The sequence below is a fragment of the Condylura cristata genome, unplaced genomic scaffold (genome assembly GCF_000260355.1).
Source record: "Condylura cristata isolate star-nosed mole 26May11 unplaced genomic scaffold, ConCri1.0 scaffold00026, whole genome shotgun sequence".
NCBI classification, from domain to species: domain Eukaryota; kingdom Metazoa; phylum Chordata; class Mammalia; order Eulipotyphla; family Talpidae; genus Condylura; species Condylura cristata.
In genome coordinates, this window is record NW_004567127.1 from 20,556,803 (window position 1) to 20,576,913 (window position 20,111).

Here is a 20,111-nt window from a genome sequence, read left to right on the forward strand (position 1 = left end):
TCTCTAGTGGGATTGAAATTTCCTGAGAGCTAAACTGCAACATTAGGTACCTTTTAAAAGACTAACTCCTTCTACCTTTCCTTGCCTATCAACCAAGTATTCTAAATAACAATAATAGAAAATTGAAAAAAGTCCTGAATATTAAATATTCTGCTCTTTTGGTAATCTGTTTTTTTCCTACCAATTCTCTGAGAATGTTAATTCGTGAGTCATGCTGGAAAATTATTTTTGGCTGAGTAAAAATTTCATATGGTTTGCTTATAAATACCCTATAAATGTAATCAATGTAGCACCTTCTCTATGGACAAACCTATTTGTCTTTCATATACTGCTTGAGAGAGGTCAATTATTTGTTAATTCACTACCTACTGTGTGTTGAAGAGACAGCATACATTTCAATCTCAGAAGGAAAACATTCCCAGTGGTTAATTTTTGAGTTATCATTTTACAAGTGAATCGTGTGACATAAAAAAAAACATAAAAGGATAACTTTATTAAACATACAAATTCAAGAACATTTAAGCTTTTAAAAAATCATAGTATGGGAAAACAGATTGAAGGTAATAGTGTATATACACACACATATAATATTTAGCACTAGAGTAGGTAAACAGACTTCATGTTCAAAATGACAAAATGAACATCCTATCTCTAAGCTGTTTCTATACACTATGACTACAAAGTAAGAAGCTCAGCAGTCATTCCTCACCCCAGATTGACTTATCACAAGAAGTTTGATAGCTGTCATTGATACAGATCATTCTTGCATACAGTAATATATAAACTTTTATCTTAGGTCCTTTTCTACTTTGCTTCCTTCATTATCTCTTTCCAATCCAGTCTCGCTGAATTATTAGTGTCCAATCATCATCCTTCCTTGAGTATAGGCAACTTGGTCAAACAGGTTATAAAGCTCTAGACGGCTTCAAATAAAGGAAAAATGTGCAATCATTTCAATTTTGCTTGCCCATTTCCTTTTAGCAGTTACTTAACTTGCCTTAAAATGGTATGAAACTGCATACAGGTGAAACAGAAATGCATTCTGAACTATTAACCTCACCTTGGTCCTCAAGTGTCCCTTTTTAACCAGTGTAGCATCATTTTAAGTTTCCAACTATAAACATAAACACTTAACAAAACACTAGAAGTATTTTGGAAAGCACCATATTACTTCCTACAAGATTGTATTGTGTGGGAGTGAAGGCAGAAAAGTGACAGAAATCATTAAGAAAACATGGCAATTCACACAAAAATGCTTTAAAAAGTACTCTAAAAAAGGATATATTTAATTTATGTGGCATTCCCCCTACCACCAGGCATGACAAACACATATCCTCAGTATTTGTTTAGTGTTCCCAAAAGGTGTAATATATACACCTCCAGGGGAGGAAATTATTTTCTTTACTTACAGAATGGATAGAATACCAGAACCATGCTAGGTTTTTTAAAAGGACACAGCTCACAACTTGAAGAAACCAATAAACTAAGTCTTCTGACCTAGTTTGGATACCGCACAGTATATTTTAATCCCTAAAACATCCATTAATTTACAGACTTGCACATAGAATCCCTATGTATTAGGGCAACACTGCTCCTTTATCTGCATAGAGCAGTGACAAGTAATTAGGAAAAGTAAAAATCTGAATATGCTAGATAAGCTTTAACTGAAAGGTCCTGTCTTTAGTCCAAAGAATGACCCCAGGCATGGTAATCAATCTTAATCTGTAGTTCAGAATCTGCCTCAAGAGCAAATACTACAATTTAAAAATAAATTATTCACTTTGTCCTGGTCTCTAATCAATAACTTATGAGTATTACACAAAGAACTCTTTTTCAACCTGCCTCACAATATACAAATGAAGAATTGATAATCACAAGTTCATATCTTTAAAAAAGGGATGCAGTAAAGCTTCCGCTGCTGTTATTCTTGAAGCTGGATTGAGATCTAGAAGTTTGTCAAGCAGGTCATAAGCTTCATCAGGCACCTCATCCCAGCCTTCTAAGTTGGTAGCACACGCATCAGAACGACCCCCAGAGTCACTGCTGTCCCCTCTGTACAATGAATTCCCTGAGTGTTGTGCCTGAAGTGTTTGGTTGGGGTCATTCTGGTCAGTCTTCCCTAAAAAAGCTGGGTCATGAGAAGCAGGCTTTTGCATTTTGCTGGCTAATTTGGAAGTGTTAAAATCTATACCCCTGAGCTTCTCACAGAGTTTTCTCAAGTCTTGCGCTGGGACTTCTTTGCTACACAATATTGATTTGCCTAAAGAGAAAAAAACAACATTTTGTATTATTTGAATCTATCAAAAAACTCTTTGTGAAAAACTTGCAAGTCAAGTTGTCCTTTGCAGATATATTTATGCTGAGTATAAACAGGAGCGCCACATACTGTTTTGTATTACACTGAAGGCCTAATCATACAATGAGGGGAGCAAAAAACAGTGACTTATTAAGGTATGTCAGGGACTTGTTCAGCTGCCTTTATATTCAGCGCAAAGTTATAGCAAGCTTTGACTGAAATACCCACAGAAGTCATACTAAAAAATGTGCAACAGGTGCTGCAAAGAATTATTTTTTAACTATGAGAACGACCATTTCAATAATAAATCTCTAAAGGTCTTTGCTGGCTTGACACTTGCAAGGAGTGTTTTTGTTAGATGTACTTCCACTGTTGGTTGTCATTATAACTTTGACTACAGCTGTAAACTCTTCAACAAAATGTCTTAAGTGCTGTCTGATACACATTATATCCATAAACTTCTCATGAAGTTATTCAATAGCAGAGGTTAAGTTTTCTCAACCAGTAGAGAATAAGTATATAACTTTTGCTTGCTTTCTTTTTTTTTTGTTAAAGATTTATTTACTTATACATACAGAACTGGGGTGGTGTACAGGCCACAGGTGGAGGGGCAGTGAGATGATTCACCAGAGACAGAGTGGGGAGCAGCGGATGAGACAGGAGAGGTCTGCCATGCCATATGGGTCAGCTTGCTGGCCGGGGATCAAATTCATGCTGAAGCGGCTACAGACACCTTTGCAGCACTGGGTCTTAACCTGTTGCACCACCAGGGAGGGTCCACTTTTGCTTTTGACTCCTGGTTACTTTGCCCTTGTATATACCTATTATTCTACCCTATTACCCTCAGCTAAAATTCTCTTATACTAGGTACAAGATATCAGTTGTGGACTGGCTTTGCTGTACAAACATTTTCTGGTTAGCCTCCATTAGGAAGCTTTCCTCACAGCCACTACTCAGTTCTCCATTTTTCTGGTGGATGAAACTATGGCACTGGTACCTAAATACAAGACAATCATTTTCATTGTGGTTCTTAGCTAGACACAGTTCTTAGTTATTATCAGCTATTTTTCAACCTAGTAAGTGTGGACTCTTTCTACATATCCTGTTTTTCTGAATTTTATTACCCTAGAACTGCTGGGGTGAGACAACAGTCAGATAATTATATTATAGCACTGATCCAGGGGCAGGCATAAAGCAGCCCACCTACTCTCGTGACAGCCTGACTGAAACTTTGTCCCAAAGTGTTACTCCCATGGTATGATGGCACACTGACTCAATCACACCATTCTTTAACTACAGTTGGGCATGAAGAATAAATACAAAGTGGACATTTAAGTTGCTGACCAGAGCAAGGATGAAATAATTTTTGGATGGCCTATAAAGTACGCCAATCTTGAAGTACAAGAACTTGCATAGCTAAGGAGATGACTTCCCAATTCTAATACATGTTTACAATAATAATCAGTGCAGGTGTTCAGTTCATCTCTCTTCTAAGAGATGAACACAGAAATGTTCTAAGGAACACAGAAATACACATTCTATCATTTCCCTACAACAGTATTTATGCTGTATATTTGTACAGACTAAGATAAATTAAGACAGGCCTAAACTACAAACTGATGCTTAACTAATAAATACACAATAAACAAACTAAGACATTACTAAAGATATATGTATGATAAAGTCAAATACTACTACAGGGAGTTAAGATTTTATTCCTTATTCTGTTAAACTTACAAAACTGAGCTTAAAGAGTGATAAGATTAAATGATTACTGAACAGAACTGATGACAGACTATTTTTTTGTTTACAATGTTATTTTTGAGTGATTGAGAAATTCTCTACCTAAGATTAGAGAACTTTATGAACACAGAATGTTTCTTTGAAGACAGTTTTGTAATACTGATTATTAAATGATTTGCAGGAAGACAGTCAAAGGCATATTTGTTTTGTTCCATATCATAAAAAACTACTTACCAAAAGTTTTAGCAGCCTGGATCGTTTCCTTGGATCCACGGATTGTCATAATTTGAGCCAAAGCAGTCAAATCATCACTTGCTTTATAAAATGGATATCGTCCACTGAGCAAAGAAAGGAATATGACACCTGCAGACCACATGTCAATTGCTGAAACAGAAAACAAGCTTTAACAGGACTCCCATTCCGTCATCTGCATCGGTAATCCTTACTTCACTGTGCATCCAAGTCATCTGTGTATCTGTGAGCCTTAGAGGAAATTCTGATGCATAGGCCCAATGCCTCAGAGATTCTGATTTACTTCTTCTGGAGTAGGGTTCAGAGGCATCAGTATCTTTTTTTAAAGTTCCTCGGGGGCTTTAAATACAATTCCAGGATTGAGAATCCTTGGTCTAACATCCTTAATACAAAACACACTATTTGCTTTCTTGAGCAACATGTTGATAAGTTTAAGAGGTTATTTCATTATTGCAAAACACTAAGTAAATGCGTATTTTATAAAATCAAAAGAAACTGAAAAATAGCAACACTAGAAAAAATCTGCATGCTTTCCAAGAACTATACATCTTAGTTGAAGGTTTTCATTTTAGTGTAAAGTCATCAAAAACCCTTCCTTAGCAAGGTACTAACCCTTACTTTTTCTATAGAAAAATTAATCTCCAGAATTTTGGCAGTTAAGACCAAGTAACTTGCATGCTAAGAAATTCATGAAGACAAAACAAAAATACCCTGACAATAGAAAGATGGTAGCCAGGGGGGACCCACAGATAGGAATGGGTAGAGAAGGAAGCCCCAACATTTACAGGTGGGTGTGATAAGATATATGCAGTTGCTGAGGTGGGAAAATGTACTCCTACAACTTGTGCAGTGTTGTGATCTAATGGTCCCTCAAAAAAAAAAACAAAACAAAACAAAACAAAACAAAAAACTCCAAAGAACAAAAACCAATGTTCCCCACCCCACACCCTCAAAAAATAAAAATAAGAAACCACTTTTTTTGTTTCTAGGACCATCTTTTCTCCTCATTCCTTGTCTCCCACTATCAAGAAGTTGTCTCTTGGCAACTGCATCATTTTATTTCTTGGCTGCTTCTTCATTCCTATTACGAATGCCCTCATTCAAGTTTTTATCATCTCTCACTGTACCCCTTCAGGATACCACTCTCCAAATTCTATCTTTCTTGTACACCATACATATCTTTCCCCTTAAGTAACTCCAACATCTATAGGATAAAATCCAAATTGTTTCTCAAGTGTGATCTGACCATACCCACTTTCTAGGTTTATTTCTCAACTTCCATCTTAAATTATGGCAATACTAAGCTTTTTATAGCTTCCTGTATGCTATTTCATGAGTTCCTTTACTCCTGCCTCAAAGAAAATCCCAACCCCAATTTACACTGTTTTCAGAGGTTATATTTAAGACATAATTCTAAAACACAGGCTTAATTAAGACTAACAAACAATTCATGTGCAAGCATGATAAAAATGAGTTATATTTAAAGATATCAAAAGGTTTCTGCTTCCTACTAGAACCATCATTTTGTGCACTTTTGTTTTCTTGTCCTCATCTCCTTCATGTACCTTACTCCAAGTTACTCTAAAGGGACGCTTATCCCTTTAGGTAAGAGTCATTAGAAATCCTTAAAATACTTTGTACATAGTTTTATCACCAAACTCAACAGGATATTTTATAATTATTTGAGCATGCGTCTAACTGTAATGTAAACAGTTCCATTCATCTTTTGTATTTCAGCAAACACAGAATAGACACTTGATGAATGAATACATTTTTTTAAAGTTCATGATTCAAGTGAATAGCAACATTCATCTATTCAGTAAAATGCTTCTTGGACTCTGGGTTGATGACAACTTTTTTAGATTAGAGACTTTTCTTTCTCAAAAATATATGCCATTGTATTGTTTTCAATTTAAACACAATTATATATATGCCTCACAGAAGAATTCTGAGGTACTAGGAAAACATAAAATGTTGCCAGTCTTAAGTTAGCAAAAAATACTAAATACAATTTTCCCAACAAAGAAAACTTTAATAAAGTTTTCAGTTAATAAAATTTTCAGTAAAATCATCTAGTAAACAAATAAGCAAAATGTAATCAACAGAAAAAAATATGGGAGGAAAACAGCTACATTAGGATTAGATTCTTTCAAAAACAGCATTCTCTCAAAAATAGGACTGTCACACTGCTAGAAATAATTAAAAGCAGTAGAGGTCAAATTGGCTATAAATGGATAAAGACCATAAAATAAACTACACCAGGGTAATTAACTTTATTTGGGTCTGTATTTCTAGTGCAAATTACCTGTAGTTTGGTTGGGGCACTTTGTCAAGACCTCAGGTGCTCTGAATCCTGGTGTCCCGGCCCGAGGAGCAACCTGTTGTCGTCTTATGATGATAAAATAAGATTTTTCTAGTTATATTAAAGCTCAACTATTTAAGAACAAAAAACACTTATCAATTTAAGTCAGAGTAAAACCTAAATAGGTTTTTACAAAGCAAATGTTAATTCAGAATAATGTAATTTCCCCCCACCACTGGCTCATAGTTCTGGGTATAAAGAGATAGTAGATGGCAGGAGCCATAATAGAAAAACGGAATTATCACACCAATTCAGAGATATAAAAATCATTTCTGTTTTAAGTGATTAATTACTGACATAGTCACTTTTGTAATTGAGTCAATCAGAGAAAACTCAAAGTCAACTCTTGAAAGGGTAGGAGGAATTTTCATGGTGAAATGTTAGAGGTGGGAGTGAGAGATGACACCTATTTTTTGGTTCTGGTTATTCTACATCAGCAGGAATAAAGAAAAATTTATTTGCAAGCAAAATATTCAATTCTAAGGTTCAAAAAAAGCTACCCCCAATCAAAATTATTTGCATATAAAGGCACATGAATTTTTCAAAAATATATACACGTCAAATAAACAACACATGACAATATCCTTTGCACTTCGAGGTATTTTGCTCCGCACTGGTGCATGTAGTTCCAGAATTGTGCTATTTCCTCTCACACAGCTCTGTCAGCTGTCCACCAAAACTAATGCAATTTCTAATAATGCCTAACAGCATGCTGATGCTGATGATTTTATAAGCCATCAAAACACATTACCTTGACAGGCAAATACTGCAAACTTTATCTGTTGCATAACAGTCACAAGTCAGGTTAGATGGGCAAGAACTGGAAGTTTTCCTCACTGTACCACTATTCACAGTTTTTGTAGAAACAGCTTTCTTTTTTGTAGCTAACTTTCTAGATAGTACATCCACAGTCTTTGACTGCTTCATAAGCTGTAAAAGAAAATTGCATTTTCTATTTCCATAACACTTAACTTGGGGCCTTCAAATCCTAGTATGGAACACACAATAGAAACATAAATTTTAAAATCACTGAATGTGTTATCAGATTGTAAACTACTAAAATATTTAAGTCTTTTTGGTTTTTCTGCTTGAACAAACATATTAAGATCTACTAATATGTCCTAGTTTGGCAAATATTTGACTTATACTTTATTGGAACTTTTCCTGATACATTACAAGAGTATAAAATAGTGATGACCTAGTGTCTAACTCCATTTCAGAACTGTAAACTGCACAATTATACTGGCTAAAATCAGTTTCAATTTGTTGTTCATGCTATCTAGCTATTACAGGATATCATAAATCACTTTAAAAACAATTTTACATCAAAGGCTATTTTGTATACTCTACATATATCTTTACACTATTTACTGTGTGTCAGAAATGCATTTCTTGCTGGGAGAGAAAGGTCTGAATAGTCTAAATGTTCCTCTAGAGAAAGAACAACAACAGTCAGATAACTAAAGACAATCAAAAATTCTACCTGAAAGGTTCAGGAAAAAAACCTGGAAAATATAAGAGCACTAACTTAGATGCTCAAAACAGTAATACCTCTGCAGAAGCAAAACTCAACTTATAAAAACCAACTGATAACAAGTGCTAATCTAGTTATTCCCTAAATTCTATGGACTGAACAACTGACTAATGATTGCACTATTAAGCTACTTTACTTACTTTCACTGCAGGGCTCTCATGTGAAATGGAGCTGTGTATATTGAAATTTCTTTCTCCAAAAACAGAGCGCTGGACGGAAAGGCCTACAGACCCCTCCTACAATACCAACAAAAACAAGGAAAACAAGGATTATATCTGTAACACTTTCTGCCAGCTGTACTCTGCCATAGTTTAGAAAGAGTTAAGTGACATGAAACAAAAACAGCTGCATCCAAGTCATTCTTAGGCACCAAAACACTTCTGTGAAAGAAAAAAATAGTCTAGACAGAACTCTAAACACCCATACAATGTTATCATAATCCACAATATATAACTAAAAAATTTCAAATATATAATTTCTATATATAACTAAAAAATTTCAAAAATCACCTGCACGGATGTTACATTTACTGTGCAGCTAAAATGGAGATAGACACTTCAGAATTTTCCCCCTACAACTAGTGCATTTTTTAAAAAAGGGGTAATTAATCTGAACTTATTAACATGCAGGGAAATTTGTTGGTTTTCATTTTTTGTTGTATAATGCAACTGTAATGGCAAGGACATTATAAAACTACTGAGTAAACTTTAGTTTTGAAACAGTTAAACCATCCATTACAAATCTTAGTGGAAAATCTTGTTGACTGAACACATAATGAATACTAAATAATTTTTAACTGTAAGTATATCCCAGTATCATAGCTCCCTCTGTTGGTGAAAGAGTGTATTTCTAAAACCATGTTAGTGCTTAAGAAATAAGAGAGAACCTTTCCATCTTTTCCTTGTTTACTCTGAATTTGTGCATTTGTATAGGGCCTCTTAACAGAAGTTTTTGAGGCAGGTTGCTGATCCAACTCTTTAGGTGCTCCTGAGCCACTCAGTGACATCTTGTTTCCTGTGATTACGCGGGATTTATTTTGTGAACAACTTTCCCGCTGAGTTTCGGACTGGACAAATTTGAGCAGCTCTATTTTCGTATCATGGGTTCCTTGGGCCAAACCAAAGTCTACTAAAGCATACCTAAGAGACAAAAGTAAGCATTTTCACTTCTCTGGAACAATTACAGCTTAGTAACATTGTAATATGCTCAAAATGTATTTATTCACAAACCACAATTCTTTTAGAAATCAGTTAAGAATTTATTTATATATATATATATTATTCCTCAATTAAAAACATTCTTGAGAAAAGAAAAATAGAATTTACAGATAAAATAAGGATTTGATAGCAAACTAGGACTAAAAATTAAGAAGATTTATCTATCCCTCACACAAAAATCTTTTCCCCCCTTTCCAATGGCCTTTGCTGACAAGGCAGACAAGGAATGCAGAAATATAAGCACAATTCTTTGTTCTCTGTTGTTGGCAGAGAGGGCATCACAGTAAATCATTTTTAATTAAACATTAAGTTTAAGAGAAAAATAAACTATAATCATGATCTAATGAAAAAGAAAGGTTAAATATAAAAGTGCAAGAAAAGGGCCCTCCCTGGTGGCACAGCGGGTTAAGCACAGCACTAAAAGTGCAAGAAAAAACTATTGTTCTGACCATATTCAGTATGACAGATTCATTGTATAATATGCATTGTATAAATGCATATTTTCTGTTTATGCCTCTATGTATATATTCAGCATAAAAAATATACATACAAGCAGAATTTCAGTATTGAAACAGGAAACTTACTATAAGGTAGTCTAATCCCCTCATTTACTAGGAAAAAAAATAGATCCCAGAGTTAAGAGAAATATGCTAAGGTCAAAAAGGACTAGATCTTTTTTAAGTTCTTTCAGCTAAGTGCTATTCTACTGGTCCATGGAACATCTAGTGATATACATAGCCTTACTGCTATAATTTTACCTTCTCCTTCACTGTATTTCCCTCTCTGATCAAATGAAAATTTGTAACAGAAAAAAATCTGTGTATGGCTACAGGAAAATGTCTGATGGACCCACAACATGTTAGTCAAGTATAAATATTTCCTAGTAACTTAACATACTCACTTTTTTTGGCGTCTATTAAATAAAAAATTGCTGGGTTTCACATCCCGGTGTACAATACCAAACTGATGAATGCGTTTCAAAGCTTTGAACAGATTAAACATATATTCCCGTACTTCTTGAAATGAAAGCAAATTCAAAATATCCTAAAATAAAGTTGTGAATAAGGTCATGAAATTGTTTTCAATGAAATAGTTAGCTAATAAAAAAACTTAAGAAATATTAAAACCTACCAAAAAGGATTCATGCTCCAGATATGGCATTGCAATAACCACATGATCGTTTTTCCTAAAACAGTATTTAACTCCCATAACATTATCTTGCCCCCTAGTGGAAAAATGTACAATATTAGAGGAAAGGTCAAATGAACTAAAACTTTATGCTTAGTTTTTCCTAAAACTGCAAACTAGCAATGTATAAATAATGCTAGAAAATTTACTTAAAATCACCATCATATAGGATAGTGTGCACATTTAAGTGACTTGACAAAATAAAGATTTTCTAATAGCCCCTATTATGAGCATACTACAATAATTAGTCTTATTTATATAATATTATAATATATAAAATACTATATATAATAACACATCATAAAATACATTACTATAATTGATATCAATTACATAATACCATATATTAATGTATATACTATATATACTATATTATATAATAATAAGAGCTTACTAAAAATACAGCTCCTGTTATGAGGTTAATATAATAATTCACACATAAGATAATCATACTTTTGATTGGGGTAATGACAGAATGAGAATAATGAGTTAATGAGACTTACTATCAGATAATACTTTAATAAGAAAACAGTAATAGCTAACACTGAGCATTCACTATATGCTATGCTCTGATTTAAGTAATTCACATCTATTAACAAATTCACTTCATCTTCACCACAACCTTATGAGGGCTGTTTCTATTTACTGATAAGGAAATAAAAGAGAGGTTAAGGAACTTCCCCTCAAGGTCACTAGCCTAGTAAGTCATGAGCCAGGACTTGAATCCACGCTATACTGATTTGTAAAAGATGATGAAAACAGGACTCCCATAGTTTTAAGCATGAGTAAAAACAACATGGATACCAACAAACTATGTAGAAAAATCAGGAAAGGTAGCATCAAAACCAAGAATTCATCATTTTGATAAGGATATCTGGATATAGGAGCAAATCTTATGAAAGAAAAGAGAAGTCCATGATAATGCTTGCTGAGAAGTGATTAGCTAAAGTTGTGAAAATAATTAAAGAGTACTGGACCTTGAAAAAGTCTCACGGTTCAATTGGTGGGCAAAAAAAGAAGCTACAGAATGCCAGGAAAGGATGTCATTGAAGTGAGGAGCTTTAAAGGAGGAGTTGGTTAGCATGGAGGTCAGCGAGAATAAGGACTGCGGGGAGGCTTTTAGCTTGGCAAAGAAGAATCAATTGGCAATTTTTCAGGGAACAATATAAATGGAATAGACAACGCAAGATAGGACAAAAGTAGAGAAAATAAGATAGCGGAAGGAGAATACAGAGATATTTTTGTTTGAAGTATCAAGCAAGAAAATGAGGAAAATCCAGCATGGGGGCTAGAAAGTAAGCAAAGTGAGATAAAGACTTTTTTTACCACATACTTCAAAGAGTACAGGTAAAGGAAAAGTGCCAGAAGGAGGTATTCAAAACTGTGGGGAAGGAGTGCTCTTACTCAGGGTACTAGATCTTAAGTAATTATGCCCTAAGTGGTCAGCTTACCCTCTTTGTAATAAACAAGGTGAAGCAGGGTAACAGGTGAAACAAAGAAATAGGCTTGCTCATTCATTTAGTAAATATTTACTTGGCACTGTTATTTGCCAAATACTAAGTTAGACATTAGGAATAGGAAGATGAATTAAAATTAACTTGATTTTCTCCTGCATTGTGTTTACTATCTAGTGGATGATACACATAAAAAAGCAACAAACATATTACAAGAGTTCTGAAACAGATCAAAATAAGCTGTGACAATAAAAAATAGGTGGATCTAATTTACTTTACAGTAAATGGTGCCACTCTTGATCAGATCTGAAAGAGGAGGAGTCAGCATATTAAAACTGTGTGGGAAACAGTACAGGTAGTGGCCCCAAGGTGAGGAAGCTCCAGGGCAAATCTGAGGAATGAAAGAAATAGGAGCAAAGGAAATGGGGAGACTGGATAAGGTTGCATTTTTTCCAAAGTACATTAGGAAACCATATGAGGACTTTTTAAAGTGATGAATCAAAACAGTATCCCATTTCTACTACATACGTACATATCTTTATATTTTAAAGGCTATTCTGGCAGTTATGTGACCATTGGGTAGGGGTGTGGGGGGTTGAGGCGTGGAGAGATGGATCAAAGTAGTCTACTGCCATAAGTAATGTAGGCTTCGACCAAAGCTGTGATGGGAAGATAAAAACAAAGGTGGATTTCCTGATATATTTTGGAGGCAAATATCCAGTATTTGGATATAGTTTAGGAGAGAGATAGGTACTGCAGATGACTACTAGGTTTCTGGCTTAAGCAACTGAGTACCTATCTACTGGTGGTGTCATTTGCTGAGATGAGCAGACAAAAATAGGTTGCTGCAAAAGGATTTTTGTTCTTTTTTGGCAGATGAAGAGAGATGCAAAATTTAGATTTTGGCATGTTAAGTTTGAGACAGTGAGTGGGTACACAAGTGGAAATATCAAATAGTCAGGTGGATATATACACAGTTGCAGTTAAGAGGTATGAGGCCACATATCAAAAAGACCAGAAACAATAAGGATTGGTAAGACAGTAGAGAAAAATGAACCCTCATTCACTCTTGGTGGGAATATAGATTGGTCCAGCCCCTGTGGAGATTTCTCAAAATCTAATTTATGACCCAGTAATTCTCCTGTGGGTTCCTATAAGCTGGTTACTAGCCAGCCACTCATGGACTCACCCAGCCACTCATGTGACCTATTTGCTATCTACAAATCACAGCAGAACATTTCTTAACTACGAGTATTGCTGGTATCACAAGGCAGGCCTGGGACTACATAGGCCACTGTTGACCTGATTATGCGATTATCTCCACAGTGGTCTCAGGATAACTCTGCCTGTGATAACATCAAATACTCTGCTGATGCAAATGTCTCTTAACATATGGTCATGATGTTCCCTTTTCTGTTCCTTGTTAAATTTTGTCCCCTATTCCAATCCCACCCTTCAGGCCTTATTCCTCATACCATTGTTGGATGATCAGCTTTTACCAGCCTGAATGCTTTCAATAAATGGCATAAGAACTTCCGCTCAAGTAGCAGAGTCTTGCCTTGCAAACCAGTCCACGACTACTGTGTCCCTTTATCACACTCCCACCACAAAGTGCCAAAAAATTCTCCTTAGTACCTAGCTGAGAATATGAAAAATACTAATTCGAAGGGAAAAAATACTAATTCGAAGGGATATATGTACTCCTAGAATAGTTACAACACTACTTACAGTAGTCAAGCTAAGGAAAAACCAGTCCAATAACAGGTAAGTGGATTAACGGAATACTACACAACGGGATACTACTCAGCTATATATATATAAAAAAAGAAATATTATTTTTGAAAGTCTAGATGGAACTGGAAGGGATTATGTTACATGAAATAAGTCAGAAGGAGAAAGACCAATACGGGGTGATTTCACTCATGTGTATCATACAAAGAAACAAAACAAAGGAACAGACAAAACTCAACCACCAAAAACAAACACTTGAAGTCAGACTGCAGAACTGAGGTTACAAAGAAGGGGAAGATGGGGCCCAATAAGCTATAGTGGAGGATTACTGGTAGCATGGTGTGATAATATGTATCTGTTATCATCATATTGGTGTGAAAAGTATCCCTAAAACATACAGTGTTGTAAACCAAGATTACGGCAATAAAAATAATTTAATTCTAAAAAAAGAAGAAAAAAGAATGCAGTTAGACAGCTTACTATTTAAAGTCATGTGAAAATACATGATACTACCCGGGAAAAAAAAAGAGAAAGGAAAGTCAAGAACAAGCAATGAGGAGCAACATTTAGAGGTCAGACAGAAGAGTTGACAAAGGGTACTGAAAATGAAAGGCCAAATAAGGCAGGAAGAAAACAAGAAGTGGCAATACAGAAATCAAAAGGTAAATAGTGCAAAAGATAATCAACTATGCTAACTGCTGCCCAGAATCCACAGAACAGAAAGAGGAACTGGCTAAAAGAGGAACTGGCTAAGTGCAAGTCACAGCCGAATCTCCCTAAAGTAGTTTCAACTCAGTACAAATTGAGAGCATCATATTGTGTGTACAGTGAAAGGAGGTGTGGAAGTGAAAATAGCATGTGCAGATAATTTCTGAGAAGTCTGGTGTGACAGGGAGCAAAGAAATAATGGAATAGCTAGGAGGATGGCAGTACAGAGAGGGTAAGGGATTCTAAATCATGTCTGTATGTTAACAGGAATGATATAGTAGAGGCTGAGAAGAAAGACATACCAGGTGATTCTGTTGTAGATGATTCTGTTGTTCAGAACAGAATATAAGATGTGGCTATCAACAGCTAGGGAGATATAAAAGTTTGTCACATTATAAAAAAAAATCTGGATGTTGGAAGTCAAAGTCCATGATATGACAGGAAGATTAGAAAAAGAGAATAGGAATTCAAGCTGAGCTCCAAGGAAAATCCACTCTAAACATTAATTAGATTTAACCACTCATTCCTAGAAAGTGCTAGCAAAACAGAAACACCTGACTAAAGATGTAATTCATGGAAAATCTCATCATCTCTGCATCTACTAAAAAAGCTCAAAAATTATACAGTCAGTTCAATCAGAGTATTTTTAAATTGCCTACCCAGCCACGGTTAGACACTGAAGTTCAGCTGCAATTCTTATAGGATGACTTGTTGGAATTAAGTGTTTTAGAGCAATTTTTTCTTCAGCCCCTACTTGTAATTGTGCTGTGGCCAAATATACAGAGCTGAAAGTACCTGTAAAACAATTTATTTTTCAACATTTTTTTTAATAAGGAAAAAGAGATGAAGATTTGCTTCTTTTATTTACTACTGAATTATAGTCTCAAATCATCTCATCTTCTATTAGTGATAAAACTATGCCTTAAATATTTTTAAATAAGAATAATGAAAATCAAGGTTATACAAGAAAAATAGAAGACAAAAGCTTAATAAACATAATAAAGCAGATCCCCAAATTACCTTCTCCAATTTTATCTTTAATCTTAAACACATTGCCAAGCTGTGGTACAGCTTCATAAAGCTTCTCAATATCTTTTGTAATGCCTATAAAGGAAATAAGAATCACAGTTATAATTAATGAGTATATTTTATACTTTAAGTTAAAACCTCAATGAAATAAATTCTAAAACATGAGCAGTTGGATTAAAAATAAGAATAGCTGTAATAAAATCAAGTGGGTATAACTCATAGATATCTCCACCTAAGTCAGGAATCATACCCACCAAATTTCTATTGTTTAGAAATACATACTGATAGATACACTGACACGACACAAAACAAAGCTAAATTTAAAAAAATAACAACTTATACTAGATGGCATGACAAGGACACACTGCAATCTTGAAAATTGTTTTCTTTCCCTGAAGACACAAAATCTTACGGGCCTGGAAAAGTTTTATGTATTGAATATTCAAACTACACTCAAAGTACAAAGACTTAGTAAAGGTTTCAGGAATTACGATATAAAATATTTGTAAATAGTTGTCCCAACTACTAATAGAATCCTTTATCCTTGTCATCAAATAAATTGCTGCTTTTAAACAAATAGAAACTCTTTAGGAAAACAAAGATAGTTAAGAGGTCATACTATAAAAATGCAATGAACTATTGTATACAAAAAAGAACTATATACTTAAAGAGTCATCAGATTGTAATACAATAATCTAGGCCAAGCATCAGCTACCTTAAGTTATATTACTTTGTATAGTATTGAAGTTTTTTAAGACATTTTCAAAGCACTTTCACATGTATTCATTAAAATTTCACAGTGGCACACTGACAATGACAGAGATTGTATCCTTTAATTTTTCAGATAAGGGAGTCTTATTCAATTGAAACAATCTGCCCAATTTCAGAGAGATTACTCATACTTTCTTAACAATATTTTTTTAATTTAAATATTTTTTTAAATTTTTAAAAAGAACAAATTTGGTGAAATCCCTATTCTCTAGATTAATCTGATAGAAAAGGCAAATGTTAAAAGCTTTCTCTTAATACAAAATGATACTTGTTAATAATATTATAAAGTAGAAAGATAGGAAAAGGCAATGAATACCTCTGAAGGCACTGAAAAAGTTTCAGGTGGAATATTCGGGGTGGAAAAAAGTGATTTCAGAAAGGAACTGTATGCAAAGACACAGAAAAGGAAGGCCTAGATTATGGGAGAGAGGGTAGAGGAGATAATGAAATTCAATGTGACTGAGGAAGGAAAGGTAAAGAAGGAAAGTTAAAAACCACAAAGTTTATAAGCAGGGAGATGACAAGTGGAAGAAGAATTTTATCTTCTCTTTGCTTCAAATACTCTCATGATTTCATGTGACTGGCTCAACTGTCATGTCTTCTTTGACATTTTCTTTCAAGAAGTACTCTCCCTGGTACTTTGCCTTATTTATTATCTTTGGGGTACTTATTCAGAATGACATTTCCTGTCTATTTATTCACTGTTTCCTCCCACTAGAATATACATTACACCAATATATGTTGTTTGTCTGTGTAACTCACTGTATCTTGAGCTCCCAGTTAGAGCAGTGCCTCACATGTTTGTCAGATAAATGAATTGTTACTATCCTGGGTACTCAGAGAGATTGGTGAAATCTGGAATAAAATTTACCCACTATTTATTTGCCAGTATTTTTTCTTCAGAAGAGTATTAGAATGGTAGCTTTCACTTCAATATGAATCTAAAACAAAGCCAGATTCATTCATTCATACACTCGGGCAAATGTACAACACATATAAAGGAGATACTGCCTTCAGGGAGTTTATGTGCATCTGAAGAGACAAAATACAGAGTTAAAGCATTCAAGAATGCAATGACTGGGTTTTTGTATTATATCCATTGACTAATAAAGGAAAACTGAACTGTGAAAGCAGGCAATTACAAGAAAAAAGGAAGGGAAGAAGGACAGCATTTATGAAACTGGCTGAAAGTGACATGGTAGGTTATTACAATAGCACAAGATAAACTGGAGGATGGAAAAGAAGTGGAAGTAGAGAGTTTGAGTAAAAACACATCACTGTAGGGCCCTCCCTGGTGGCGCAGCGGGTTAAAACACAGCACTGAGAGGCTAAAGCCTGAGTTTGATCCCTGCCTGCCCCGGAGGTGATCCACATGGCAGAAGACCTCTCCAGACCCGCCCACTGCTCCCCTCAGCAGTGTACTTAGTTGATTGCCAATTCTGCTCCCCACTCTGTCTCTGGTGAATTCTCTCACCACACCTTCAAGTCCGGCCTGTACCCCAGTTTTGTATGCATAAATAAGTTTAAAAAAAATCATTGTAATTCAGGAGTAAAGTGTAAGGGAATAAATTCATGTGGTAGGGATGGGAGAAGAGGGAATGTCATGCATATTAAATATTAAGATAAAGTTAATAACTGGATATGGGTGTGAATATAAGTATAAGTCAAAGGCAACTCCAAAGTTATAAGCACAGATAAATGGCATAATACTGACCAAAAATAGGGACACCAGGAAAAACACTCATTTTGACACCAAAGATGAATTCAGCTTTAGTTAGAAAGCAGAAGCATATTCCATCATATTTTCTTACGTCTATTTTGGAGTACTGTTAAATACAGTATCATCAGCAATGTAAAGTCAAAAATCAGGATCTTGTGGGAAAAAAATAAATACATTAAAGGATGGGGGAAAAAAAGGTCATCTGACATTCTGACAAATATTTATCAAATGACTATGATGTCCCAAGCACCATGCTAGAGCAGGCATAAAGGTGGATGTTTTGGTGTGTATGATCAGGTATTGTCTGACCCTCTCCTCCTCACTTCAAGGTGAGGTCAGTGTCACAAAACACTTCATGGTGTACTCGAGATCCAGTGCTTTTTATTGCAAAAAAAAAAATTTCATTAGTGAATTCTACTTTTGTATACCTGAATAAAAATCCCTCCATCGAGGATTTCTCAGTCCCAGCGTAATGCAATATGATGAGCAGAGAGAAATCATAAGTCAAGGAAAATAGAAATTCTAGTCTGGGTATCAACTAACTGTGTTCTTTAGGCAATCCCTAATACATAGACCTTTGCATCTTCATCGGTAAAAAATGACATGTTTGGACTGTAATTCTCCTTTTTAAATGCAATCCAATCCTAAATCTAGATCTTACTAAGTTTTACTGATGTGTAAAATGTTTCTATACAAGCATACAACTCACCTTTGAAGTTCAGGAAGTGTTTTTTTTTTGTTTTAAATAGCTGCAAACACAGAATTTAAAACCGTACGTTTTTAGAATTAAACACATACCTGGTAGTTTAAAATTCTGCTCATATTTTTTCAACGAGCTATCCCCCTGAAACCGGTCACACAGGGGAGAACAAGCCATTGGTTCATCCATCTGAGTCCCCAAAAGCAACCTCTATCCCAAAACTGGGATGTGAAGCACCAGCTAAGGGGTCATGTCCACAGTAGGGGGGTGGGGGAGGGGGCAAAGCGGCTGAGAAATTCAGGATCCTGGAGATGAAACGGTTAAATCACTCACTGAACCAAGCACTAAGACATCATGCCCCACCCCGCGCCCCCCGCCACGGGCAAACACGTAAAACAGCACCCCACTTCCAAATCCCCAGGACAGTGGGCCTTTTCGAAGGGTTCCATTTACCTCACTTTCACCTTACAGAAACTGCGGCAGGGGGCTTGATGGGGGAACTTCCGTGCCCGGCAGCACTGGAAGTGGGGCGTGGCTGGGGGGGGTTGCTGAAACAGCGTGTCCCCGCCGCTCTGCTCGCGCAGGTGTGTGCGTGGGGGCCCGGGATGGAGGCCTCGGTGGGGAAGCGGTTTGACCGGAGGGCTGCTGGAGGAAATCGTTTGATTACTGCTACAGAGCGGCAGGAGACTCGTCCGGGGTCCCAAGCAAGTTGGTAGAGAACTGATACGACAGTGGCCACGAGAGCCCAGAAGAGGATGAGGTGGAATGAATGGGATCCTTCAGGGAGCGCCGGCCGCGAGCCCGGCGAGGACCTTCCTCCCTCAGACTCTAGAGAATGCTTAATGCGCACGCGCGCGACTTTCCCGCCGCAGGTCAGCGGAGGCGGGGAGGGGGCCCACTGCGCGGCGACAAGACCGAAGTCGCGATCCAGAATTCACTTCTAATCCCTCATAATCCCACACCATGAACAAACCGTCCGAAACTCACGGTTTAAAGGAATACGACCTCTCTGGCTGCCCAGACGTCTGGGCCCCCGCCTCCAAGAGTTCCCCAACTAGCGAGTCAGCCAAAAGCGCCTGCGCGGCACTTCCCGCCTCGCCGCTTCTGCTTGCACATGCGCACTGGGAATCCTGGGCTCTGCGGAGTAACTACCCGGCGCTTGCGCAGGGGAGCGGTGTTTCTGCTGCGTTGTGGTAGATGTGTACCAGAGCAGCTAGGGAAATAAAATCCGAGGGTAACCTTATACGGTTTAAAATTTTAAAAGAGGATGAATTTTGAGATTAAGGAGCCAACACTATCATAGGGAAGTAGATAATGCTGAAATTGAAGAGCTTCGCACAGCTTGGCGCTACCTGACTGTGACCACCAGAGACGGGCGCTCTTGATAAAAGACACTTTCTGGGGTC

The 20,111-nt window shown here is 36.2% G+C and overlaps 1 protein-coding gene across 3 annotated transcripts; it reads right to left on the bottom strand.

The window, feature by feature from the left end:
• Positions 1-490: 490 nt before the first annotated feature.
• Positions 491-19,735, bottom strand: CDC7 (cell division cycle 7). 3 transcript variants are annotated; one of them, XM_012729978.1, is made up of 13 exons: positions 19,693-19,717; positions 19,159-19,350; positions 18,804-19,010; positions 15,506-15,589; positions 15,145-15,280; positions 10,536-10,629; positions 10,306-10,448; positions 9,074-9,326; positions 8,328-8,423; positions 7,405-7,583; positions 6,597-6,679; positions 4,274-4,423; positions 491-2,260 (listed from the first exon to the last, which is right to left on the bottom strand). In XM_012729978.1, the coding sequence occupies exons 3-13, from the start codon at positions 18,892-18,894 to the stop codon at positions 1,872-1,874; spliced, it is 1,698 nt and encodes a 565-aa protein (XP_012585432.1). In that variant the 5' UTR covers positions 18,895-19,010; positions 19,159-19,350; positions 19,693-19,717; the 3' UTR covers positions 491-1,871. The 3 variants fall into 3 exon arrangements, with proteins under 3 accessions (XP_012585432.1, XP_012585433.1, XP_012585431.1); XM_012729979.1 differs by lacking the exon at positions 19,159-19,350 and having other exon boundaries at positions 19,693-19,735; XM_012729977.1 differs by lacking the exon at positions 19,693-19,717 and having other exon boundaries at positions 19,159-19,489.
• Positions 19,736-20,111: the final 376 nt, after the last annotated feature.